This window comes from Suricata suricatta, chromosome 5, assembly GCF_006229205.1.
Source record: "Suricata suricatta isolate VVHF042 chromosome 5, meerkat_22Aug2017_6uvM2_HiC, whole genome shotgun sequence".
Lineage (NCBI taxonomy): Eukaryota > Metazoa > Chordata > Mammalia > Carnivora > Herpestidae > Suricata > Suricata suricatta.
The window spans coordinates 8511133-8531913 of record NC_043704.1 but is presented as its reverse complement, the minus strand read 5'-3'; the positions used below and the strand labels follow the sequence as shown (position 1 = coordinate 8531913).

Genomic DNA, 20781 nt, shown 5'->3' with positions numbered 1-20781 from the left:
AAAAAAAAAGAAATGCACATAGCAAAGGTCATCCCTTTAAATACCATATTCTTAGTATTTGCATACATGCTTTCTAGCAGATTCTCTGAAGATTCTAAGGCAATTCATCAGATGCTTGCTAAATGGATCATCATTTATTTGGAATATGAAATACCTCGATCTCATTGTTTGGGCCATGAGTTTCTTTATCATCAATAGGCATCACTCAAGACATTTCTCTCAATGACTCTTTCTTTTCAAGGCGCATGGGAGTTATTATGCAAATCAAAACCACAAGGAGCCGTCACCTCACACCTGTCAGGAGGGCTACTATCAAAAACAAAAGATGACAAATGTTGGTGAGGATGTAGAGAAATTGAAACCTTCGCATACTCTTGCTGAGAATGCCAAATGGTACAGTTGTAATGGATCGCAGTACAGAGGTTCCCTGCAAGTCTTTTTTAAAAGACAATCATAGGATCCAGCAATCTCATTTATGCATATTTAGCCAAGGGAATTGAAATACAAATCTCAAAGGGATATTAGCGCTCCTCTGTTCACTACCGCTAACATTCACAACGGTCAAGGTGTGGAAACAAATGTCCACTGATGGACAAATGGATGAAGAAAACGTGGTGCATACAACAATGGAATACTATCCTCCTGTAGAAGAAGGAGATCCTGGGGCGCCTGGGCGGCTCAGTCGGTTAAGCGTCTGACGCTGGCTCAGCTCACGATCTCACGGTCTGTGAGTTTGGGCCCCTCACTGGGCTCTGTGCTGACAGCTCAGAGCCTGGAGCCTGCGTCGGATTCTGTGTCCCTCCCCTCCTTCTGCCCTTCCCCTGCTCATGCTCTGTCTCTCTCTGTCTCTCAATAATAAATAAGTGTTAAAATTTTTTGAAATAAATAAATAAGATAAAAGAAGGAAATCCTGTAACAGATGACAATGGCAGAGCCTTGAGCACATTATGCTGAGTGAAATCAACCATCACAGATCAGCAAATGCAGGATTCTGCTTCACGTGGCAGATCTATAGTAGTCACACTCAGAGGACTGAAGAGTGGAACAGGGTTTCCAGGAGCTCAGGGAGGGAGATGGGGGGGCGGGGGGAAGGGAGACAGGAGCAGGGGAGGGAGACAGAGGTGGGGGTGGGGGCGTTACCAACCATCAAGCATAAGGTCTCAGTCAAGCAAGATGAAAAAGCTCTCAAGAACTGCTCTCCAATATCCTAGCCTTTGGTCAACAATAATGTATACCTCAAAAGGTATTAAAAAGGTACGGATCTCGGGGCACACTGGACAGCACAGAGCCCTCTTTGGATCCTCTCTCTCCCTCTCTCTCTCTGCCCCTTCCCTATTCACCCTCTCTCTCATTATCTGAAAAATAAATCAAATTAACATTTAAAAAAAACAAGAGGGGTGCCTGGGTGGCTCAGTCCGTTAAGCCTCTGACTTCTGCTCAGGTCAGATCTCACATTCGTGGGTTCGAGCCACACTTCCGGCTCTGTGCTGACAGCTAGCTCAGAGCCTGGAGCCTGCTTCTGGTTCTGTGTCTTCTTCTCTCTCTGCCCCTCCCCCTCTCATGCTCTGTCTCTCTCTGTATCAAAAATAAATAAAACATTAAAAACAAGTTTAAAAAAAACAAGGAAACAGTGTTTAGATCTCATGTTAGGTGTTCTTACCACAATAAAATAAAGTAGATATTACTATGTCTTAATCACATTCTCAAATTCACATTTTCATGTCTAAATCTGTTTGTAACCTGAAAAACACTGGTCTGGACAATCCCATAGAGAATGTGGCATCCGTGACAGGGATCGGGAGCTGTTTTCTCTGCCACAGCAGAAGAAATCCCACCTTGGGCTGAGGTCTCCCTACGAGGGGAAGGCTGGTGCATAAAGGATAGGTCCACTTAGGCACTGAACACCAGCTGGGGCGCCATATTACCCCCCAGTTCTCCCCCACCCCCTGGGGGCCACACAGCTTTGGGAGTTTAGTCTCAGGAGCAACCTCACAGATCTCCAGGTCGTGTGGGCATAATAAGTGCAGTCACTCCAGGGGACACAGAAACAGTGCAGAAAGTCCCTTCTACCTTCACAATGAAGAAAGATGGCGCCCTGCTGCCCTTCTTCAGAAAACTGCACACACATGCCCACCTCAGCTGGCTTGTCACGCCTCAGTGAATGGAACACTCTGAAAGAGCGTTTGGAGAATTAAGTTCTCACGAATCGAGACAATGAGTGCTGACTTCTTAAGACATACTAGTGTCTCAAATTAACGACGAGAGGGCATGGCAAAGAATATCCAATAGGTTGGAAACTGCACTAAATTTAAATTCAGGTGAGATGTCAGGCATGTCCCCAGACCCAACTGGGTTCTCACAGAGTTTCAGAATCAAGAATCAAGGGGCAGGAAAGAGTCTCCATTCTCAAGCTCCCAGGCATGACTTAGACCAAGGGTTTTGAGTTCATGTTATTAATGTTTTCCTAAGGAAGAGATTCCATCATTTTCCTATGCAGCTTTAGAGATATATTTTTGTGGGTGTGTGGTAGTTTTGAAGGTATACTTTATTCCTTTACCCTTCCTCAAACCATGTGAGGTTTACAAGATACATACAAGATGACAGTCACAAAAATGTATATAAGACAAAATGATAACATAAATAATCAAAGGAATGGAAGTAAATGGAATGTAAGGGCAGAAAAGTAATCAATCATGAGATAAAATAAGCACAATGAATAGACTTACTATTTATAGTTGCTCCCAATTAATCTCTGAGCTTCCTACTGGCCAATGCAAAGAAGGAAATGCATCCTGTTACTACTCAAGGTGTCAGAAACTTAAAGATGAACAAGTTCTTCAGCAGAGGCTAAGCTTTTCTTGGGCTGGGACCTGCCAGAAGTATCTTGCATGGCTTCTCCTGGAGACAACCAGGTGATACAGTGAGCAATATCCCTCCCAGGATTGGTTCATGAGTTTGAGCGCTGAGTTGGGCTCCATGCTGACAGTGTGGAGCCTGCTTGGGATTCTCTCTCCCGCTCTCTCTCTTCCTCTCCCCTGCTTCCTCCTGCTCTCTCTCTCTCTCTCTCTCTCTCTCGCGCGCGCGCGCGCGCGCTCAAAACTAAATGAACAGGGGCACCTGGAGGATCAGTCGGTTAAGCATCTGACTTTGGCTCAGATCATGATCTCACGGTTTGTGAGTTCAAGCCCCGTGTTGGGTGCTGTGCTGACAGCTCTGTACCTGGGAGCTGCTTCAGATTCCGTGTTTCCCTTTCTCTCTGCGCCTCCTCTACTTGCAGTCTGGCTGTGTGTCTCTCTGTCTCAAAAATAAATAAACATCTAAAACTTAAAAAAAATTAAAGATAAGGGAATAATTGAAAAAACAACTCTGGAGAGATAGAATGTTCTATATTTCAGTTTCCAAAATTCTTCTGTTTCTATGTCTTAAATTCACATTTGCCCCTGAGAGCACCGAATGCATCGTGGGCAAACAAATATATACAGACCTTACTTGGTTCATCTTTCATTATAGTAAATATCTCAGTAATGCATCTCACACGGTGTGAAACTCACGTTAAGTACGCTGCGCTAGCTGCTCTTACGCACCTCACACACCCAACTCCGTGAGGTCAGTACGTGAACCAGCAGCTCCGCCGTGGGTAAAGCACAGAGACACTGGGTTGGGAGTTGTTGGGTCCCAGGTGATACAACCCGCAGCCGGGATTTGAACTGAGGCCCCTGGGGGCCTGAGTCCAGGACGTGATCACCCCACTCCATGCCCTCACCTGGTAACTCCACCCAAGTCGCTGGTCTCATGGACATGACACAGAAGAGGATGGACACCAGGCTGTGTCACCACTGTTGGGAGTTTTCAGAAGAATATCCTGGGAGAGGCCCTGACGGTGGTCCCGGGGAGGTTTGCAGATGCGAGCCAAGTCCAGCAGCCACGGGCACACACAGGCAGGACCCCCAGGGAGAAGCCAAACATGGCGTGTTTATGGGGACATGTGCATGGATTTGGGTTAAGTCTAGTTTTTTTGCTTAGAAAAGGTTGATCATCTCCATTTACAGTTGAACGTCGAACGTTCTCCCCACAAGGCTTCCTTGGGGAGCTCCGCGTAGCCTATGCTCTGCAGAGATGCTGGGCTAACGCCGTTGAGCCGCACAGGAGATTGGGCCCGAGGTTCCCGTGGTATGAGGCACAGCATGAATGAACCTGACCCAGATGTGGACCTAAGAACTGAGGACCAGGACAGAAGCTGGACCATGAGGAAAGCAGTCAGTGTAAGGTTTTAAGATCGAGTGGAACACCACCAGAGGCAAATCTTCATTTAGCTGTTTCCATACATAATACCTTATTTTATTTTTTATTCTTTTAAAAAACTCTTTTTTTTTAATGTTTATTTTTTGAGAGAGAGAGACCATGCAAGCGGGGAGTGGGGATAGAAAGAGAGAGAGGGAGACAGACGATCTGAAGCAGACTCTCTGCCGTCGGCACAGAGCCCGATGTGGGGCTCAAACTCAGAAACCGTGAGATCGTGACCTGGGCCAAAGGAGGACACTTGACCGACAGAGCCACCCGGCTGCCCCAATTAATACCTTATTTTAAAAAGGGGTAACACGCCTGTAAAAATGTACTGAGAAATTAAAGTTGGGGCTATGTTTTTGAAAAAAAACAAAATAAACTTGGCATCTGACATTGAGTTTCTCACTTCAGAGACTATTTAGAGCAGGGGTGACTCCATCATGGAAAGAGTCCACAGTGAAGGGCTCCTACGTGGCCATTAGCTTGACAAGGAGCGAGCCTCAGCCCTGGGCTGTCGTCTGCTGTGTGAATGGACCTCATTTATCCAAGAATATCGCTGAACACAGGCCCAGGTGGCAGCCCTGAGCTCACCGGCCACATTAAATCTGTGATTCACCCTCACTTCAGAACATTTAGCAGAGGCTTTGGGGCTTAGAAAAAGTCCCTGGAAAGGCAAAATCTAATTTGGAAAATCAATATACTTCCTCTAGAAGTGGGTAGATGGGACACCTGAGTGGCTCAGTCAATTAATCTTCTGACTTCGGCTCAGGTCATGATCTCACAGTTTGTGAGTTCGAGCCCCATGTCGGGCTCTGTGCTGACAGCTTGGAGCCTGGAGCCTGCTTCAGGTTCTGTGTTTCCCTCTCCCTCTTGCCCACCCCCCCACCTGGCCCCCACTCACACCATGTCTCTCTCTCTCTTTCTCCAAAATAAATAAACTTAAAAGAAATTTAGAAGCAGGCAGAGACAAACCCATGATCCTCTTGAAAATCTACTTCTTCACCAGGACCCATCCTCCTTCCTATCCCTGAATTCCTGTTGCACTTAGAGACAATCGTCCACTGCCTTGCTCTCCACCACATGCCGGGGGAGTGTTCTTGAGCTCTGCTTCCAGAACGATCTTCCCCAAATACAAATCCACATGGGTTCCATGCATCCCCAGCCCCTCGTTGGGCCACAGTACCTTCGTATTAACACACACTCTCTAGATCCTCTGGGTGTCCTCAATTCACTCATTTTCTAACCAGTATTTCTGGAGCAAATCTCTCTGCTAGGCCCTGTCCTAGGTGCTGGGGATGCAGCAGGGCCCCTGTTCTCATAGTGTCTGTGTTTGGCTGGCAAAAGCCCTTCTCTCCAACTCCACATTCTCTTGCCCTCGTCGGCTAGGTTCCTTATCACACCGAGTCTTATGTGGATAAGCAAGTTGATGTCACTAGCATGCAGTCTTCAGCGCATCGCTGTTTATTAGAATGTCCCTGTCTTCTGGAACATTCTTTCTAGTTTATTGGGTGATGAAGCTACATGAGAGAAATACAAAGGGTTTCTTCAGTTCCACCCTAAAAGTCCAGAGAGGTCAGTTCCGAGAGAGGGCCCACCGGAGGCTGGCCGAGCATGCATTCCAGGCCTGTCTCAAACCTGGATACCAACACCCCCCCCAAAAAAACCCCAAAAAACCCTTCTCAGGTGGTTTTCTTCCTAAGAACCCTAAAAGCACATACTTGGTTCTAATCGACCGAACAAACTCCTAATCGAGTTTCATACCACGGAATGAGCCAAGTAACCCACAAAAGGGATTTTCAGGACCCCAGACAAGGAGGAGATTGTCTGGAGAGCACCGGGTAATTTGTGGGTCTGTTTTATTTCTGAATCAGAGGCAGTGGAAAAGCCGCTTCAGACCCCACAGCTGCGGGTGGAGCTCGGCAGTGATTCATGGAGAGCTCCCCGCTCAAACCGAAACTGTAGATGTTTGTCTTTACAGCTGTGTGTTATTTCTACCCTTACTAAATATGCTCTTTTACACCTGGGATCCTAGCTCTTCCCTCCAGCCCTGTCCCCTTCCCCCTTCTCCAAAGCAGCTGAAGGCTAAGTTAATTAAAAAGTCACCAACAACTCACCAATAGTTAGTTCTTTGTCCCTAAAACGGGTTTGAAGTTTTCCTGAGTTTCTTTATTTGAGATTCTATTTCTCTTTACAGCTGAGAATGGATATCAGCAAGAGCCTGTCACATTTCGATCCTGAAGTCTGGGGGGAAATGCATCCTTCAGGGATTCATTATTTGGAAATAAAATATGCTATAGAAGAGGATCTCGACAAATAGTGACAGGAGCAGGACGAGATGTGGCTTTTTTTCTATCTTGTGAGTTGTTTTTTATTTTTGTTCAAAACACATTCATTCCTCAGAGAGGAAAGAATGAAGCCCAGTAGCCACCAAGGTGCTTCTATCTCTCGTTTTCATAACAGGCTGTGTAAATTCTGGTTAACCAAAATGATTTCACTTTCAAGATAGAAAATGCCACAGCAGTCCCCCTGTCTGGCTGCCAATACCCGCACTGACCCGCTGGAACTTCCTGGCGTCCTACCGGGGGGCGGGACTTCTAGGCTCTCTTCCTCTACAAAATGGGGCCCATCCACATGCCATCCCAAGGAGGTAATGAGCAGCTGCTGCGGGGAAGGGATGAGGAGAACTCTGCTCCGGACAGAAGCAGCGGCAGAACCTCTGTCTCCCTCCCGACTTTTCCCCGAGGGAGGCTCTCCCCGTCCGCATCTCAGTTTTGCAGCCCAATGACTTGACATCTGTAAAGACTCAAGGTCCCTTACATGTAGGACAAGCTATTGCTAACAGGTCTCCCTATCACGGTTCGGAAAATTCACTTGCTTGCAAGGCTCCCACACTGTGACTCAGAAGGTGGCGGAATGAGGCATCTTGGCTGCCAATCCGATTCAGAACCCTGAGGCAGAAAGGAGTAAATGAGATTATCATTGGGAATTTCTCTGTCCTAATACAATACATGAAGTCTTATAGAAAATGTAGGAAAATAACCACTAAGCTAGGGGGCCTGGGGGGCTCAGTTGGTTAAGCATCTGACTTTGCCTCAGGTCCTGATCTCACGGTTTGTGGGTTTGAGACCCGTGTCAGGCTGTGTGCTGACAGTTAGCTGAGAGCCTTGAGCCTGTCTTTGGATTCTGTGTCTTCCTCTCTCTTAGACCTTTCCCTGCTCGTGTTCTCTCTCTCTCTCTCTCTCTCTCTCAAAAATAAATAACATTAAGAAAAAAAAAGTGTCTGTAAGGGGTACCTGGGTGGCTCACTCCATTAAGTGTCTGACCAGCTCAGGTCATGATCTCACGGTTGATGAGTTCAGGCCCCACATGGGGCTCTGTGCTGACAGCTTGGAGCCTGGAGCCTGCTTTGGATTCTGTGTCTTCTCATTCTCTTTGCCTCTCTTTCTCTCTCTGTCTCTTTCTCTCACTCAAAAGTAAACATTAAAAAATTGTTTTAGTATTCAATAGTCTCTCATGATTTGGGTCCCTCACTCTCCCCAGCTCTCCTTCCCCCTTCCTCTCCCTAGAACCATGGACTGAAGGGGGAGGGGAAGGGAGGGAGGGGGTGATGATCATGGTGGGGGGCACTTGTGGGGAGAAGCACTGGGTGTTATATGGAAACCAATTTGACAATAAACTATTAAATTTTAAAAAATTATTTTAAAAAAGTGTCTGCAGACATTGCCAAATGTCCTGTGAGACACAATCACCGTGGCTGAGAAATGATTCAATGAGTTAAGATCCACTGAACTCACGTGAGGAGGTGAGAGCCCGTCCCCTTCTGCCTGGTGTTTATTAGCACTAAGTGCGTAGCTCCAACGTCTGGGCTGATATCGGAGGTGCCCAGGCTGCACCCTGGGAGGATTCCCAGCGTGGCTTGCCCACATCTCATGCGGGGCATCCCGCCAAGCCCAGACCCATCCCCCCTGCCCTCTTCCTCCTGAGGCCCAACCCGCCAGCAAAGCACGTCAGGTGTACCTTCACAATACTTCCAGAGTGCCCCCACCCCTCTCACCCAGGTGCCACCACCCCTCCCCCAAATTCGTGCACAGGCCTCCTCCAGGAGGACCCCGGGAGATCCTGCTAACTCTGAGTGAAGTCAGGCCCCCACCCGCCTACGGCACCCTGGTGGCCTCCTTGCTCACTCAGAGGGAAGATCGTGCTCCCTCATTGCCTGTTTGTGGCTTGGGTCACTAGATGTCACTCGTCACCATTGTCCTCAAGCACTCCAGGCTGACCTCAGAGCCTTTGCATGGAGCACTCCCTTTTTCTGGAATATTCTGCTGTTTGACCATGGAGCATTCTCCCTCACTGCCTTTGGGATTTGAGTCAAGTGTCACTTTCTAGAAATCACAATCTCAGGCCACCCCGTCTAGAACAGCCACCCCGTTCCTGCTTTATTTTTCTCCTTAACATCTACCATGACCTAACCTACTGTATATTTCATTAGTTATCTGGTTCAATGGCCTTCTTCCCCATGAGAAAGTGAATACAGCAGGGTAGAAGCTGTTTGTGTTTTATGACTGTGGGTCAAGAACGGGGAACAGTGACCACACAGAGTAAGTGCTCAATAAATTCTTGGATGAATGAACGAATGCACACATAGAGAGTGTATGTGATGTCACGATGAGCCAATCAGGTAACCCCCTTTTCTGCCCCCATTGTCACACTCCAGGTGCACGCTCATTCAGTATTACGTCAAAAGCATCTTGCCGTCTGGTTTTAGGCTGGAGCTATCTGCCCACCGAACCTCCTCCCCAGACCACAGAGAGAGACAAGGCGTGGTCTCCCCGTGCCCAGGCTCAGCCAAGCAAAACCACATGACAGTGTGAGGCGAGGGAGGTGATTCTCTGCTCAGACAGACCTCTTGGGAGCCGACCAATGTCTGCCCGTTGAGCTCTCTGGGGCCATGCTCTCTGCAGGCCACTCACGTTTCATCTCTCTGGATTCTGTACCAGCACAGCGGTTCGCAGCCCGGGGAGCATGGGAGTATCCAGAGGGGCCCATTAAACCTGGAGTGCGGGGTTGTGTCCCCGAGTCTTGTCCAGTTCACAGGTGTGGGGCGGCCGGGGAACCTGCATGCCCGACGGCTCCCGGCTGCCGCTGCCGCCACTCTGGCTTTACTTTGGGAATGTTCCACCCAAGCGACTCTGGCAAGAAATGAGGGGCTCCAGGTGGCTGGGGGCTGGGCCAGGACAGGACTCACAGTGTGGCACACATTCCAATCGCAACGAGCTTCCGGCTGGGCCCACACGAAACTGCCGTGACTCCGGGTGGGCTATGTGGAATTTTCATCGCCTCAGGAAGGGCCCGATGTGATGCATCTGACATCTGGCTGGATCTCTGAGTAGAGATGCTGAGATGCTGTGAAGCAGCTGATTTGCACACAGGACTGCCTGCCTCCTCACAGAAGGCAAGTTAGTTGTGGGCCGCCTGCGCATGAGCATGTTATTTCTCAGCCCACCTCGCCTGTCCGTCATGGCTTGAGGCTTAGCAACCTCACAACAAATGAAGACCAACAGCAGGGGGCTCCCTGGAGGCCTGGCAAGCAGCAAAAGCCCCCCATAAGGGCCTTTGTGCATGCCACACTGCGAAACAGCTGGTTCAAGTTTGCACACGGACACTTCTCCACCGTGTGAACACTTGGGGGCTTCTCGTGCGTGAGGCTGGAGTGAAGAAAGGGGGAAGGCAGGGTGGCCATGGACTACAGAGGCTGAGAAATGACGTCCTGTGTCTACACAGCATGCAGTTACATCAGTGTCTACAAGAACCATGCCCTGTGACCCAGCACCAGCCAAGCCAAACCCACAATCACTTCCCCTGTTGGCTCACGAGGCAGTGGTTCCTTTCCCTCCCGTTTTCTTTTTATTATTTTTTTATAGAGCTCTATTATAATGGCCACAGATCTCATTTCAGCACTTGTATTTCATTTCAGAAGCCTGTGAGCATGTCTGGGCTGAGGTTTTACAGAATTCCCTCATTCGGTTGAACAGAGCTCTTCCCTCCTCCCAAAGCACTTGGCCTTTTCCTCCAAGGGTGATGGATGGGTAAGGACGGGAGGACCATTCCCAAGGATGGTCTTCTAAGTAGAAGGAGCTGGGTCACATTCATGCAAGACCCAAGATGCAGAGTGCCCTTGTCCCTGGAGGTACTTGCAAAGTAGCAATGAGGTACCAAGAAGGTAACCGCTCACACATTTCCAAGTCCAGGTTTTGACTTGTGTGAATTCCCCTTGAACTTGACTTCAAGTTGTGTGTGCTGCACCAAAGTCAGCCATGTGAAAGCTTCCAGTAATGACAATCATGACAGGGTGCTGAGCTGGGGGCCGGGAGGTATGTGTCTTTTCGTGCTGCAGTCTCTAACTCCCTGGGACACCTGGCCTGGGACTCCCAGGTCAAAGCAGGGAGGTTGGGGATGGTGGCGCCATCTCTCTGGAGGGGTGCTGGGAGATGGAGGGTTCAGGAGCTATACCCCAGTCCCTTCTGCTCATGCGAAGGGGAACTGTGCCCTGCTCCACACTGTCCCTGCTGAGAACTTCCAAAGGGCAGGACCCCTCTCCCCGACTCTGCCACCACCTCTGCCCCCTCATGCAGGGCTGGTGCAGCCAGGTGCCCATTCAAGGTCTCCGGAATGAAAGCCAAGTGAACGCAGAGCCCTGTTCCCTCTTACGGAGCTGGTGCGTGTCAAGATCACATGGTGAGTCTGCAAAGTGTGCAGGTCTGATCCACGGTAATCTCTCCGCTCATCACTCCAGATGAACTGAGCCTTAGCTACACTGACAGCCATGTCATGTTTGAAGAGCAGGTGCTGCCTGGCCGCCCAGCACTCAGTACTCTACAAGGTGCCAGCAAGCCAATGGTCTGATGTACAACCCCTTTACTGCTTCCCAGCCAGCCAGCTGAGCCCCTCAGTGACAAGGAACTGGCCACCACAGTGAATCTTCAGTTCAGAGATCTGAAAGGAATGGCTCTACCAAGCCCTGACCAGCACAGGGTCTGAAACACCAGGTAGGGCCAGTCTCCTGTGTCTACTTGGCCAGGGCATCGTACCCAGTGACTTAAACCAATGCTAGTCAAGGTGTTGCTTTATGAGGAAATCACATGCATGTTGTTAACATCAAGAATTCATCGACATTAAATAAAGGCAATTATCCTTAAGAGTGTGGTGGGCATTGTCCAATCAGTTGAAGATCTAGAGAGCCAAAACTGAGCTTCCCCCTAAGAAGGAAGAAATTCTGCCCCCTGACTGCAGCAGCAGCAACTCTTGCCTGAGTATTCAGGCTACCAGCCTGCCCTACAGAGCTCAGACTTGACCCACACAACTTAACACAAATCTGCAGTGTTGACTGCATTTTCTACCGTGCAGGCCTTTTGTCCTCGTGGGAGGCTAGAAATGACTGCCTTGCCAGGCCCATCTTGGCTTGAATTCCACTCGAAAGACCAGCACTGTAGCAAGAATCAACATCAGAGCCATCATTGCGGTCTTCTAGAAGAAGCCAGATGCACTGAGTGAGCGGACTTCTCGGAGCCGAGGAAAACTCTGACCTCTCCCATCTCCCTGTCTGGCATGGCAGCCCCCCCTGTGGACAGTCCCTCTAAGGTTCTGTGACTTGGCACGTTCGTCAACTAGAGGTTGACGCAATGGTTTCCAGTGCTTATAAAACATGACAATTATAAAAAGCGCATTTAACGTTAAAATATATGTGAAGCAAAAAAAAGGGGCCTCTTGTATGTGCAACAGAGTGGAAAATGCACTGGGTGGTGGAGTCAGACACCCTTGGTTTGAATACAATTGTTCTAGGCCGTGATCTGAAGTTAGCCAGAAAATGCCTGAGCCTCAGTATCCCCATCCATCAAGTGGGAACAAGCATTCCTCATGAGGCTGTTTGGGGCATTCATAGTTCACTGGATATAAAAGAGCTTTGTACCTAACAAAGCAGCAGAAAATGTGAGCTGTCTGTAGGACTCTATGTCAGATTCTGCAGCATCTAAAAGAAGTTATCCTTCATCCTGAGATTTTATGTTCTTTCTGAACATCTATGGGGTATTATTACATCGCAATTGAAATCAAATTTACCTTTCAAAACCACATCTGATGAAACACTTTTGAGTGTCAGGCACCCTGTCCACCCTCGATGATACATCCTGTGTGACAGCGGCATTATCGTGACCAAGTCAGGAAAGCTGATACATCAGGAGTGCCGCCAGAGCTTGGTTTTAAGTGCAAGGAAAGGCGAGAAGAAACAGCATGCTCTAAGAAGGTGGGGGCTGAAGGCATTTGAACTAGAGCCATTAGCCAAGTCATATGGCCCCGACATATGCAGAGCTGCCTGGCCACTGGCTGACACTCTCCCTCCATAAAAACATAAGACAGCATTATTTCCAGGCAATAAAAACCTCAGAGATGAATTCTGCCATATGTGGGCACAGCCCCCCTCCCCCAGAGCCCTCATGCCTGGGAAATAGAACTGAGCACCACATCTTCAAAGGGAGTTCTTGGTAAATATACTACCGTTTTTACAACCTCTCTCCTTCACGCAAACCACTGGAGAACACATTTTCTCATCTCTGCCCGTTCGATGTGACCATCCGAGGGCCGTCCTTGCTGCAATAATCCTTGGGGAAACCCCCACTCTTTTGCTTTTTCCGGGGACAAGAGAAAACCAAAGTCGGGGAGAAGCGGGGGCAGGCGTGTCCTTACCTTGAGCCGTTCACCTGGTTCGGGTTACACTCCATCTTGATGGTGACCCTGGCTGGGGGTTGAGACAGCCAATCCTGCTGAGGGACTCGGGGGCTCATCTTGGAAGTCTGTCCATAGTCGCCAGAGGAGGACGCGGTCATGTCCGTCTTGGCCAGGTGTGGCGTCCCGTAGGCACACTCAAACAATGACTGGTCCTCGCTCACGACCGATAGCGCCTCCTGAATGCCCAAAGAAACACACGTTCAGGACACGCCGAAGGACAGTCATGCTTCAAAGAGCTGCCGGCTTGAGAGTCATCGCTAACTAGGACCACGTTTTAGGGAGTTTTTGTGGTATCCCTGTCTACCTTGGAGAGGAAAAAAGTAGCTGGTTTTCTTCCCTCCGAGCCGTAATGGCTGGGACCAGCCAGCCCAGGAAAACTTTCCTGCGGGTCTCCTAGCCTCCCCGGCTAAACTGCCACAGTGCAGATAATACCCACTTTAATCTCAACTCAAGGAAGCTGAATTTCAAAGGTCTTAGAAGACATCCAATTGCATGTGTCATTATTTGACAAATGCAATCTATAATTCAAGCAGACAGGGTACAGAATGGTCATGGAGATTAAAAAAAGAAATGTGGCGGAGAACACCTCAGCATCTGGAGAAATTGCCACATTCCCAGGAGATTTTCAAGAGGAGGCACTTAGAAGGAGAGTAAGGGAAGTGGGGCACCAAAGGACAAACAGACGAAGGTACGGATTTTTCCACTTCGAAGTTACTAGCTGAAGTAGAGTTTCGAGGGGTGCTTCCACGATGGTGAACATCTGGATGATAAATGAACCAGGAAAAAAAAAAGAAAGAAAAAAGCTCTGAATTTTCCAGATGCCTCCAAATACCAGGATGTTTAAAATATCTGGGAGCGCTGATGAGTTATTTTTCTCCCTTATATATCCTATCACCGTCTTTGGTCCTTTGTGTGATTTGGTGCAAAGAAATAGAAAATATTTGTCATTGTTGGGTCAGTATTGTGGGGCTTTAAGTCAAATGAGTGGTTGGCCTATGGTTATGCGTGTATTCTATTCACCAGATCGGCAAAGGCAAATTAAGTCTGGAAATTTCAACTTCTTGAATGATACACTGTGCTTCGGAAGGAGCTATGGGACAGTCCAATTTTGGTTTCTCTGACAGAAACAAGAAATCCATGTGATAGCTCATTTTTATTTCAGTCCTTGGGCATCCAGAGTTACTGCTATCAACTGGTGAGAAGCAAATGCTGTTTGGGTCATACGTTTTTTTAAAGAAAGAAAATGGAAATTTTAGAGGCGTCTGGGTGGAAGGAAGGAAGGAAGGAAGGAAGGAAGGAAGGAAGGAAGATCTTTTTAAATAGAAATTTTGGTGACTGGGGGGCAGTGGAGACTTTAGTCCAAACTGTTGATCTCCAAAGGAGAGAATCTGAGATCCAGAAAAGTCCAGAACCCACCTTGAAGGGAGCTGTGGAATTAGGGAAAGGTCAGACTTGTGTTTTACTACCCACTCCCCTCAGCCTACGATGACACCTTTCTTACATTTCTGGGTTTGGGATACTGTTTACATTAGCATTGCCTTCTTCTTCTTCGAGTTGATATCTCAGTAAAGAAGGATGCTCCCTGTTAGTAACAGAGACTTACGAGGCAGCCTTTTGAAGATACGGACCTCTTTCCTCGCAGAAGTATCAGGGTTATTAGAGAACACGTGTAATTTCACAAAGCACCTCTCCAAACCCCGCTCGGCCACCCAAGGACTGACCTCACAAGCACATGAACTTCGTTGCCTGACAACACCGCACTATGAATCAGCAAGTAGGCAGAACCACCGGCAACAAGCTCAGGTCTCTGGCCATTGGAATGGCGGCCAGGTGCCTGTGCATATATACGCCCCACCACAGCCACTTCATAAAAATCCCTAAAATCACAGCTTGTGCCACTTGGAGCAAGAGTCAGGTGGCGGTGGAAACAGTAAGACAAAACGTACAAAAGGACAGCTTGCGCCTGCCAGACAGTCACAATCAGATACAGGGAAGGAACAACAACATAAAAATGTAGGGCATCTTGAATCCACAGCAAATCAAACACATCGACAGTAGATAGCAGCGACACGAGGCAACAGCTCCGAAGCTCTGGGCACAGGAGACATCAGGGGACCCGAATTACATGGCTCTCTCTTCTGGTCACAAGGGGAGTAAAGGAATCTGAGGACTCTAAATTCACAGACGTAGGCTTATGAGTAAACTCAGCACCACACGGACTTAGTGTAGTTATGCTATTAAAAAAATAAATCATAGCTTCTTATATAATTTTTGCAAAACCAAGTCTCCTTCTCATAGCAGTCCATGGACAGGAAGGGTTCACGTGGTCAGCACAGGAAACAAGGCCGACACCTGTCCCCGCTCCTCCCCCTGCCCGGTCCCGCACACAAGCCCCAGCTCAGAGACAGGAAGACACACTATGCAAGGTTAGCGCCGGCTCCCGGGTAAAGAGCAGCACGAATAAATGTGTGATTTGTAGCAGAATGTGGCAGAAACAGGTGAGGGAGGAGGAAAAGGCTAGATTTTAAATTACAGGCAAAAAAGGAAAAAAGGTCTTCATGACAAAAAGAGTGACAACCTCAAAATATGAGTATACCTCCGAAATAAAGTAGGGTAGCTCTGCAAGCAGTTCAAGTGACCAAACAAATGTAGCATAAGATTTTAAGAAGTGGACTGGAATAGTAGAACTAAGACAAAGCTCCAGTGTGTGTTTGGAGAGGCAGAAACCCATTCTCACATCTGGCAAAGCCTTATTTCAGCACATGGTTTTCTAAAGAAAGAAATCAAAGTTAATTGAGATCTATTTAGGGAAAAAAAAAACCTTTCAAAAGCCAAAGATAGGGGAGACATACATCTTTTCTTCATATCTTAAAATCCCCCTCAAAGTTCACGTTGCATAAAAAATGAGGAAGGTGGCGTGATCCCGAATATCAAAGGTTGCTTTTGTTCACCAGAGGAGAAAGGGCCCAAAAGTGAGGGAGGTTCACGATAGACCTTTCAAGGAGGGTGAAATCGAAGCCACATTCTGGAAAGACAGAACAATCAAGAAGCATGCCCTCAAAGTGATTCTAACTAGCCCAACACTGCCAAACACCTAGCAGTAAGTACAGGTCGGGAAGAAGAAGCAAACCAAATCAATCTCTCTTCCTGTCTCTCGGTCTCTCTGTCTCTCTGTCTCTCTCTCTCTCTCTCACACACACACAGTTGCCATGTAGCACATTTTAAAAACAGGAGAGTAAAAAGAAGCCCAAGGGTGACTGTCAGAGACCCATTTCAACAGGATGATCGCTAAAAGTCACCGCTGCTCATTAGAAGAAAACAAGCAAGAGACACCCCAGGCCAGTGAGGCTTCCTTGTCCATCCAGCTGACTTAGCTACATCACTCTTTGGCTCCGTGGGAATGACAGAGGCTGATGCAGAGGATTCGCCCCCTCCTCCCCCCTGGCAGCTCTGGGACTTCAAAGCGGGAGAAAATCTCGCCCAGCAGGATTAAAACCAGAATGAGGCTCTGAACACAGGCTGGTAACCAGGAACACATGAGTCCCTCAACTCCAGCTCGGCAAGGGACTTCTGGCCTCATCAGACGCGGTCCCAGCTTCCCTCCTGTCCGTGGCCGCCTCACCTGCCTACCTGCCTACCTGCCTGAGGTGTCAGCAGACGCCTTAGTTAACATGCATAGGCTATGCTCTCAGAGCCTTCAGCCAGCCGCAGGGCTTGAAAACTGCTTTGCTTGCCTTATAGCAGAGAACTCCAAAAAAGAGTCAAAATCTGGCAGGAACATGGCATAATAATTTAATAGGCCTGCCTCTCTGTTACTATAAAAAGACCTGAACTTTAGATTGGTGTGTGCTAGCGTGTGGGGGTGTTTTCTCTGTCGCTCCAGGAAAGTTGGGATATTCCGATGTGGCAAGTGGCACACTACCAACCTCGTTTTTTATGGACATAGGAGACACACATAAATTCTCAGCAAATTGCCCCCAAATTACAGGTAATGCTGTGTTAGTACTACGGTGTTTATTATTCATATGAATGTACTCAATGCATCAATAACGTCTGAGGACCATTCTTTTGGAGCGTGGCAGGGGGGAAAACAGACGACTGATAGTTGCAGAAAATGGGTAGTTCTCAACCCGGATGATATTTCATAGTGTGAGACTAAACTTCGATTTATTTTCTTTTAAAATTCTTTAATATTTATTCACTTTTGAGAGAGAGAGACAGAGAGAGCAGGATGAGGGGAGGGACAGAGAGAGGGGGGACACAGAATCGGAAGCAGGCTGTAGGCTCTGAGCTGTCAGCACAGAGCCCGATGCGGGGCTTGAACTCTCAGATTGTGAGATCGTTACCTGAGCTGAAATAGGATGCTTAACTGACTGAGCCACCCTGGTGCCCCACAATTTATTCTCAAGTAACTAGATTTGGGCACAGGAAAGGATCCAAATGCTTACCTCCAAAAGATAATAATAAAAAGTGGAATACACTTTGTAAGCACACTGACATTTTCCACAAAAGATGTCAGGGATCCTGAAACAGATGAATTCCTTTCTATACCAGATGAATATTTTCAGAGGCTCCTACATTTCAAGTAAAAGCATTAGAAAACAAGGGCCTGGGCTCCTGGTTGCTTCTAATTTTTGACCCCTGATGGCCAACAGTACGAAGTTGTTATTCCAGAGAACCCAACATACTTAGATTTTCATGAAATCTGGGTTTGACATGGAAGCAAGTCTCTGAATGATCAGCCCTCCTTCATAACGGAAGCAATGAGACACAGAGACAAGTCTTTACATGGTTTTCAAAACTTTGAGAAACATCCAGAACTCAGTGTCCACAGAACAGGATTCCCCAAGCCATCTCTTTATGATTTGCTCCAGGGTCACGTCAGTAGTTAGGAAAAACAGTGGAAAAAGTAAGTGGAACAGGCATGCTAAATAAGATTACGGCCGTGCTTTGGAGAACATTCTTAAAGAAGTTCTTGCTGTCACAACACAGCGTCCATTCCAGGAAGCCAGTGTCATACAAAATCAGGAGCCAGCCTTTCCACTGGGGTTCTCAGCCCATTACAACCCCAAACAAAACACTTTCTTCAACGTCTCCCACACATAGCCACGCAGAGTATGGTACATCCCGCACTCCACACCCTGCAATGAGTAACGTATCTTTTAGCCACTTTCTGTGGATTCACACACAGCAGATTCATCACAGAATAATCAGGCTGCCCTGTGGATGAAGCACTTAGCATGCACATACGATGCCACTGACTACACCACTTTTCACATTTTCCCAGCTCTGAAATGTGGATGTACCTTACACTCAATGGCATGCTGTTGGCTTGCTTATTGGCAATGTGTCTTCCCCCCTGATGGCAGATGAGATAATGGTTCATTTTATAACCAGTAACATCTTAGGTGTGTGAAATAGGGTCATTCAGTTCTGACCCCGGCCCTGTCAGGTCAACTGCCATTCATGCCCCAGGACGAGAAACGAGGCCTGAGAAGAGTGACGTCAGTAAGGAGGACCAGGCCGAGGCAGGGTCTGGGGCTCTGGGAAGAACCCCTCCCCAGGGCTGCACCCTCACCACTGCTTGGATGTTACAAGAAGGAAGGAAGTTTGGGCTGATCGAGGTCAACGTGCAGAGTGCATCCTCACCTCATCTTGTCACGGCCATGGAAAGGGCCACTGTAAGAGTGGGACCACCTAGAAAAAGGGGGGCTGTAGAGGGACTCAGTGGAAGAAGGTGAAAAAATAAACACCCAGAATCCCAGGATTCAGGGTAGAATTAAAGCTTCAGGAGAGGAAAGGAACCCTCTAAATACAATGGGCTTTCCCATGAACTTAGAAGCTATGCAGCAACAGGCCCCAGATGCATTTCAGGATTTCTTTTGTTGTTGTTGTTAACGTTTATTTTTGAAACAGAGAGACAGAGATTGAGCATGAGTGGGGGAGGGGCAGAGAGAGAGGGAGACACAGACTCTGAAGCAGGCTCCAGTCTCTGAGCTGTCAGCACAGAGGGGGACGTGGGGCTCGAACTGGAGAACCAGGAGATCATGATCCGAACCAAAGTCAGACACTTAACTGGCTGAGCCACCCAGGGCCCCCATTTCAGATTTCTTACATAATCAACAAAGCTGTTGTTTGCTTTGGTTAATCGGATTATTCAGACGCCAACTGATGGCCATGTATCAGGACGTGTTCATGGCGGGTGGGTGCCTGACTTCTCTTAGTGAATAATACACAGGTAAAATAGAGCAGGCAGAGACCCCATTTATAAGTATGCCATAGCCTCATTCAGGTACACAACCACACACCAATTGCTCAGGAGGCCTTTTTCTGAACGTGTATCCAGATACGGCCAGCCACTCAGGTCAAAAGAAACTTCATCTGACCAGTGTCTCTTTTCACTATGACACACAAAAAAGCCAAACATTAAGTTACAGATGACGTGTCAAGCTGGGGGTGAATCACCGTTGCCTTTACTTGATATTCTTTTTAACTCTTCAGCGTGGGAAACATTAAAACTATATATTAAATGTGGCATTTCGCTCTGGATCACATTTTTCTCATTTAACACATTGCTATTTTAGTTCTTCAAAAAATATTAAAAAATCTTGGATTAACCTCAAAGGAAAAATGCATGTAGGCAAATGAAGTCCATTGAAAGAGCCTATTTCTCCAATATGGTATTGTTTCAGTATCAGACAAGTTGGCAAGGAACAATACCAGCTCAAGACGCAAGACTGGCATGGAGATAGGGAGATATGTCCAAATGTGCATATATACCTGTCTGTCTATAATCCATCCATCCATCCATCCATCCATCCATCATTATCTTTATTCATAGGGCACTTGAAAGGACTTTCATGTATTCCTCATCTCTCAGGAGACTCATGGGGCAAATGGTGCCTCGATGACACAGAAAACATGAACTCTCTCCTTTCTGTCCTTCCTTTCTCATCTAGAAGGTGCTTGCCTCTGTTCAGCATATCCTTTCAGGAAACGCTGAGCTAGAGACAGTCCTCTCAGGACCTCCTGTAGAATTTCCATGCTCTGAACTCACTGGATGCCTTCTTGGCTCTGGGCAGGTCTAAGTGGCCCTGGGAACTCTCTTTGCTCAGATACGTCTCTCCCAGCTCCTGTATTTATTAAAATATAAGCATGTTCAGGGTGGGATCATTTATGCATTTGTTACTGGCATTAAAAGGGCTTCTTAACATCATATGTTTGCTGATACTCATATTAACCATTACAGGCATGAAATCAGGGCGCATGGGTGGCTCAGTTCATTGAGCATCATCTGACTTTGGCTCAGGTCATGATCTAGAGGTCCATGAGTTCAAGCCCTACATGAGGCACTGTGCTAACATCTCAGAGCCTGGAGCTTGCTTCGGATTCTGTCTCCCTCTCTCTCTGCCCCTCCTCTGCTCCCAATCTGTCTCTCTCTCTCTCTCAAAAATAAGTAAAAAATTTTTTAAAACCTTTTAAGTCATGAAATTATATTACATCCCTATCATAATGCAATAAGCGGAGTCCAAAACTTCTATGCTATCACAATGCAGCCAATGACCAGTAATCCAGAGGCCAACCTTCCCTGACAATATGGCACATGACCACAGGGTCTTGCCTTAAATCTGTGGAGACATCCGGAGACTCTACGTAGCTCGGAACATACAAATCAAACAAGGCTTATGGAAAATAAAATCTCCAAAGCAACAGAGA

General features: G+C 47.6%; 1 protein-coding gene across 4 annotated transcripts in view; it reads right to left on the bottom strand.

Moving 5' to 3' along the window:
* ERG (ETS transcription factor ERG) overlaps nucleotides 1-20781 on the bottom strand; it is a 250245-nt gene that overhangs the window by 43864 nt on the left and 185600 nt on the right. For all 4 annotated transcript variants that reach the window (XM_029938944.1, XM_029938946.1, XM_029938947.1 and 1 more), the window contains one exon: nucleotides 13024-13241. In XM_029938944.1, coding sequence (XP_029794804.1) covers nucleotides 13024-13241 — 218 coding nt within the window. The remainder of the gene's footprint in view (nucleotides 1-13023; nucleotides 13242-20781) is intronic.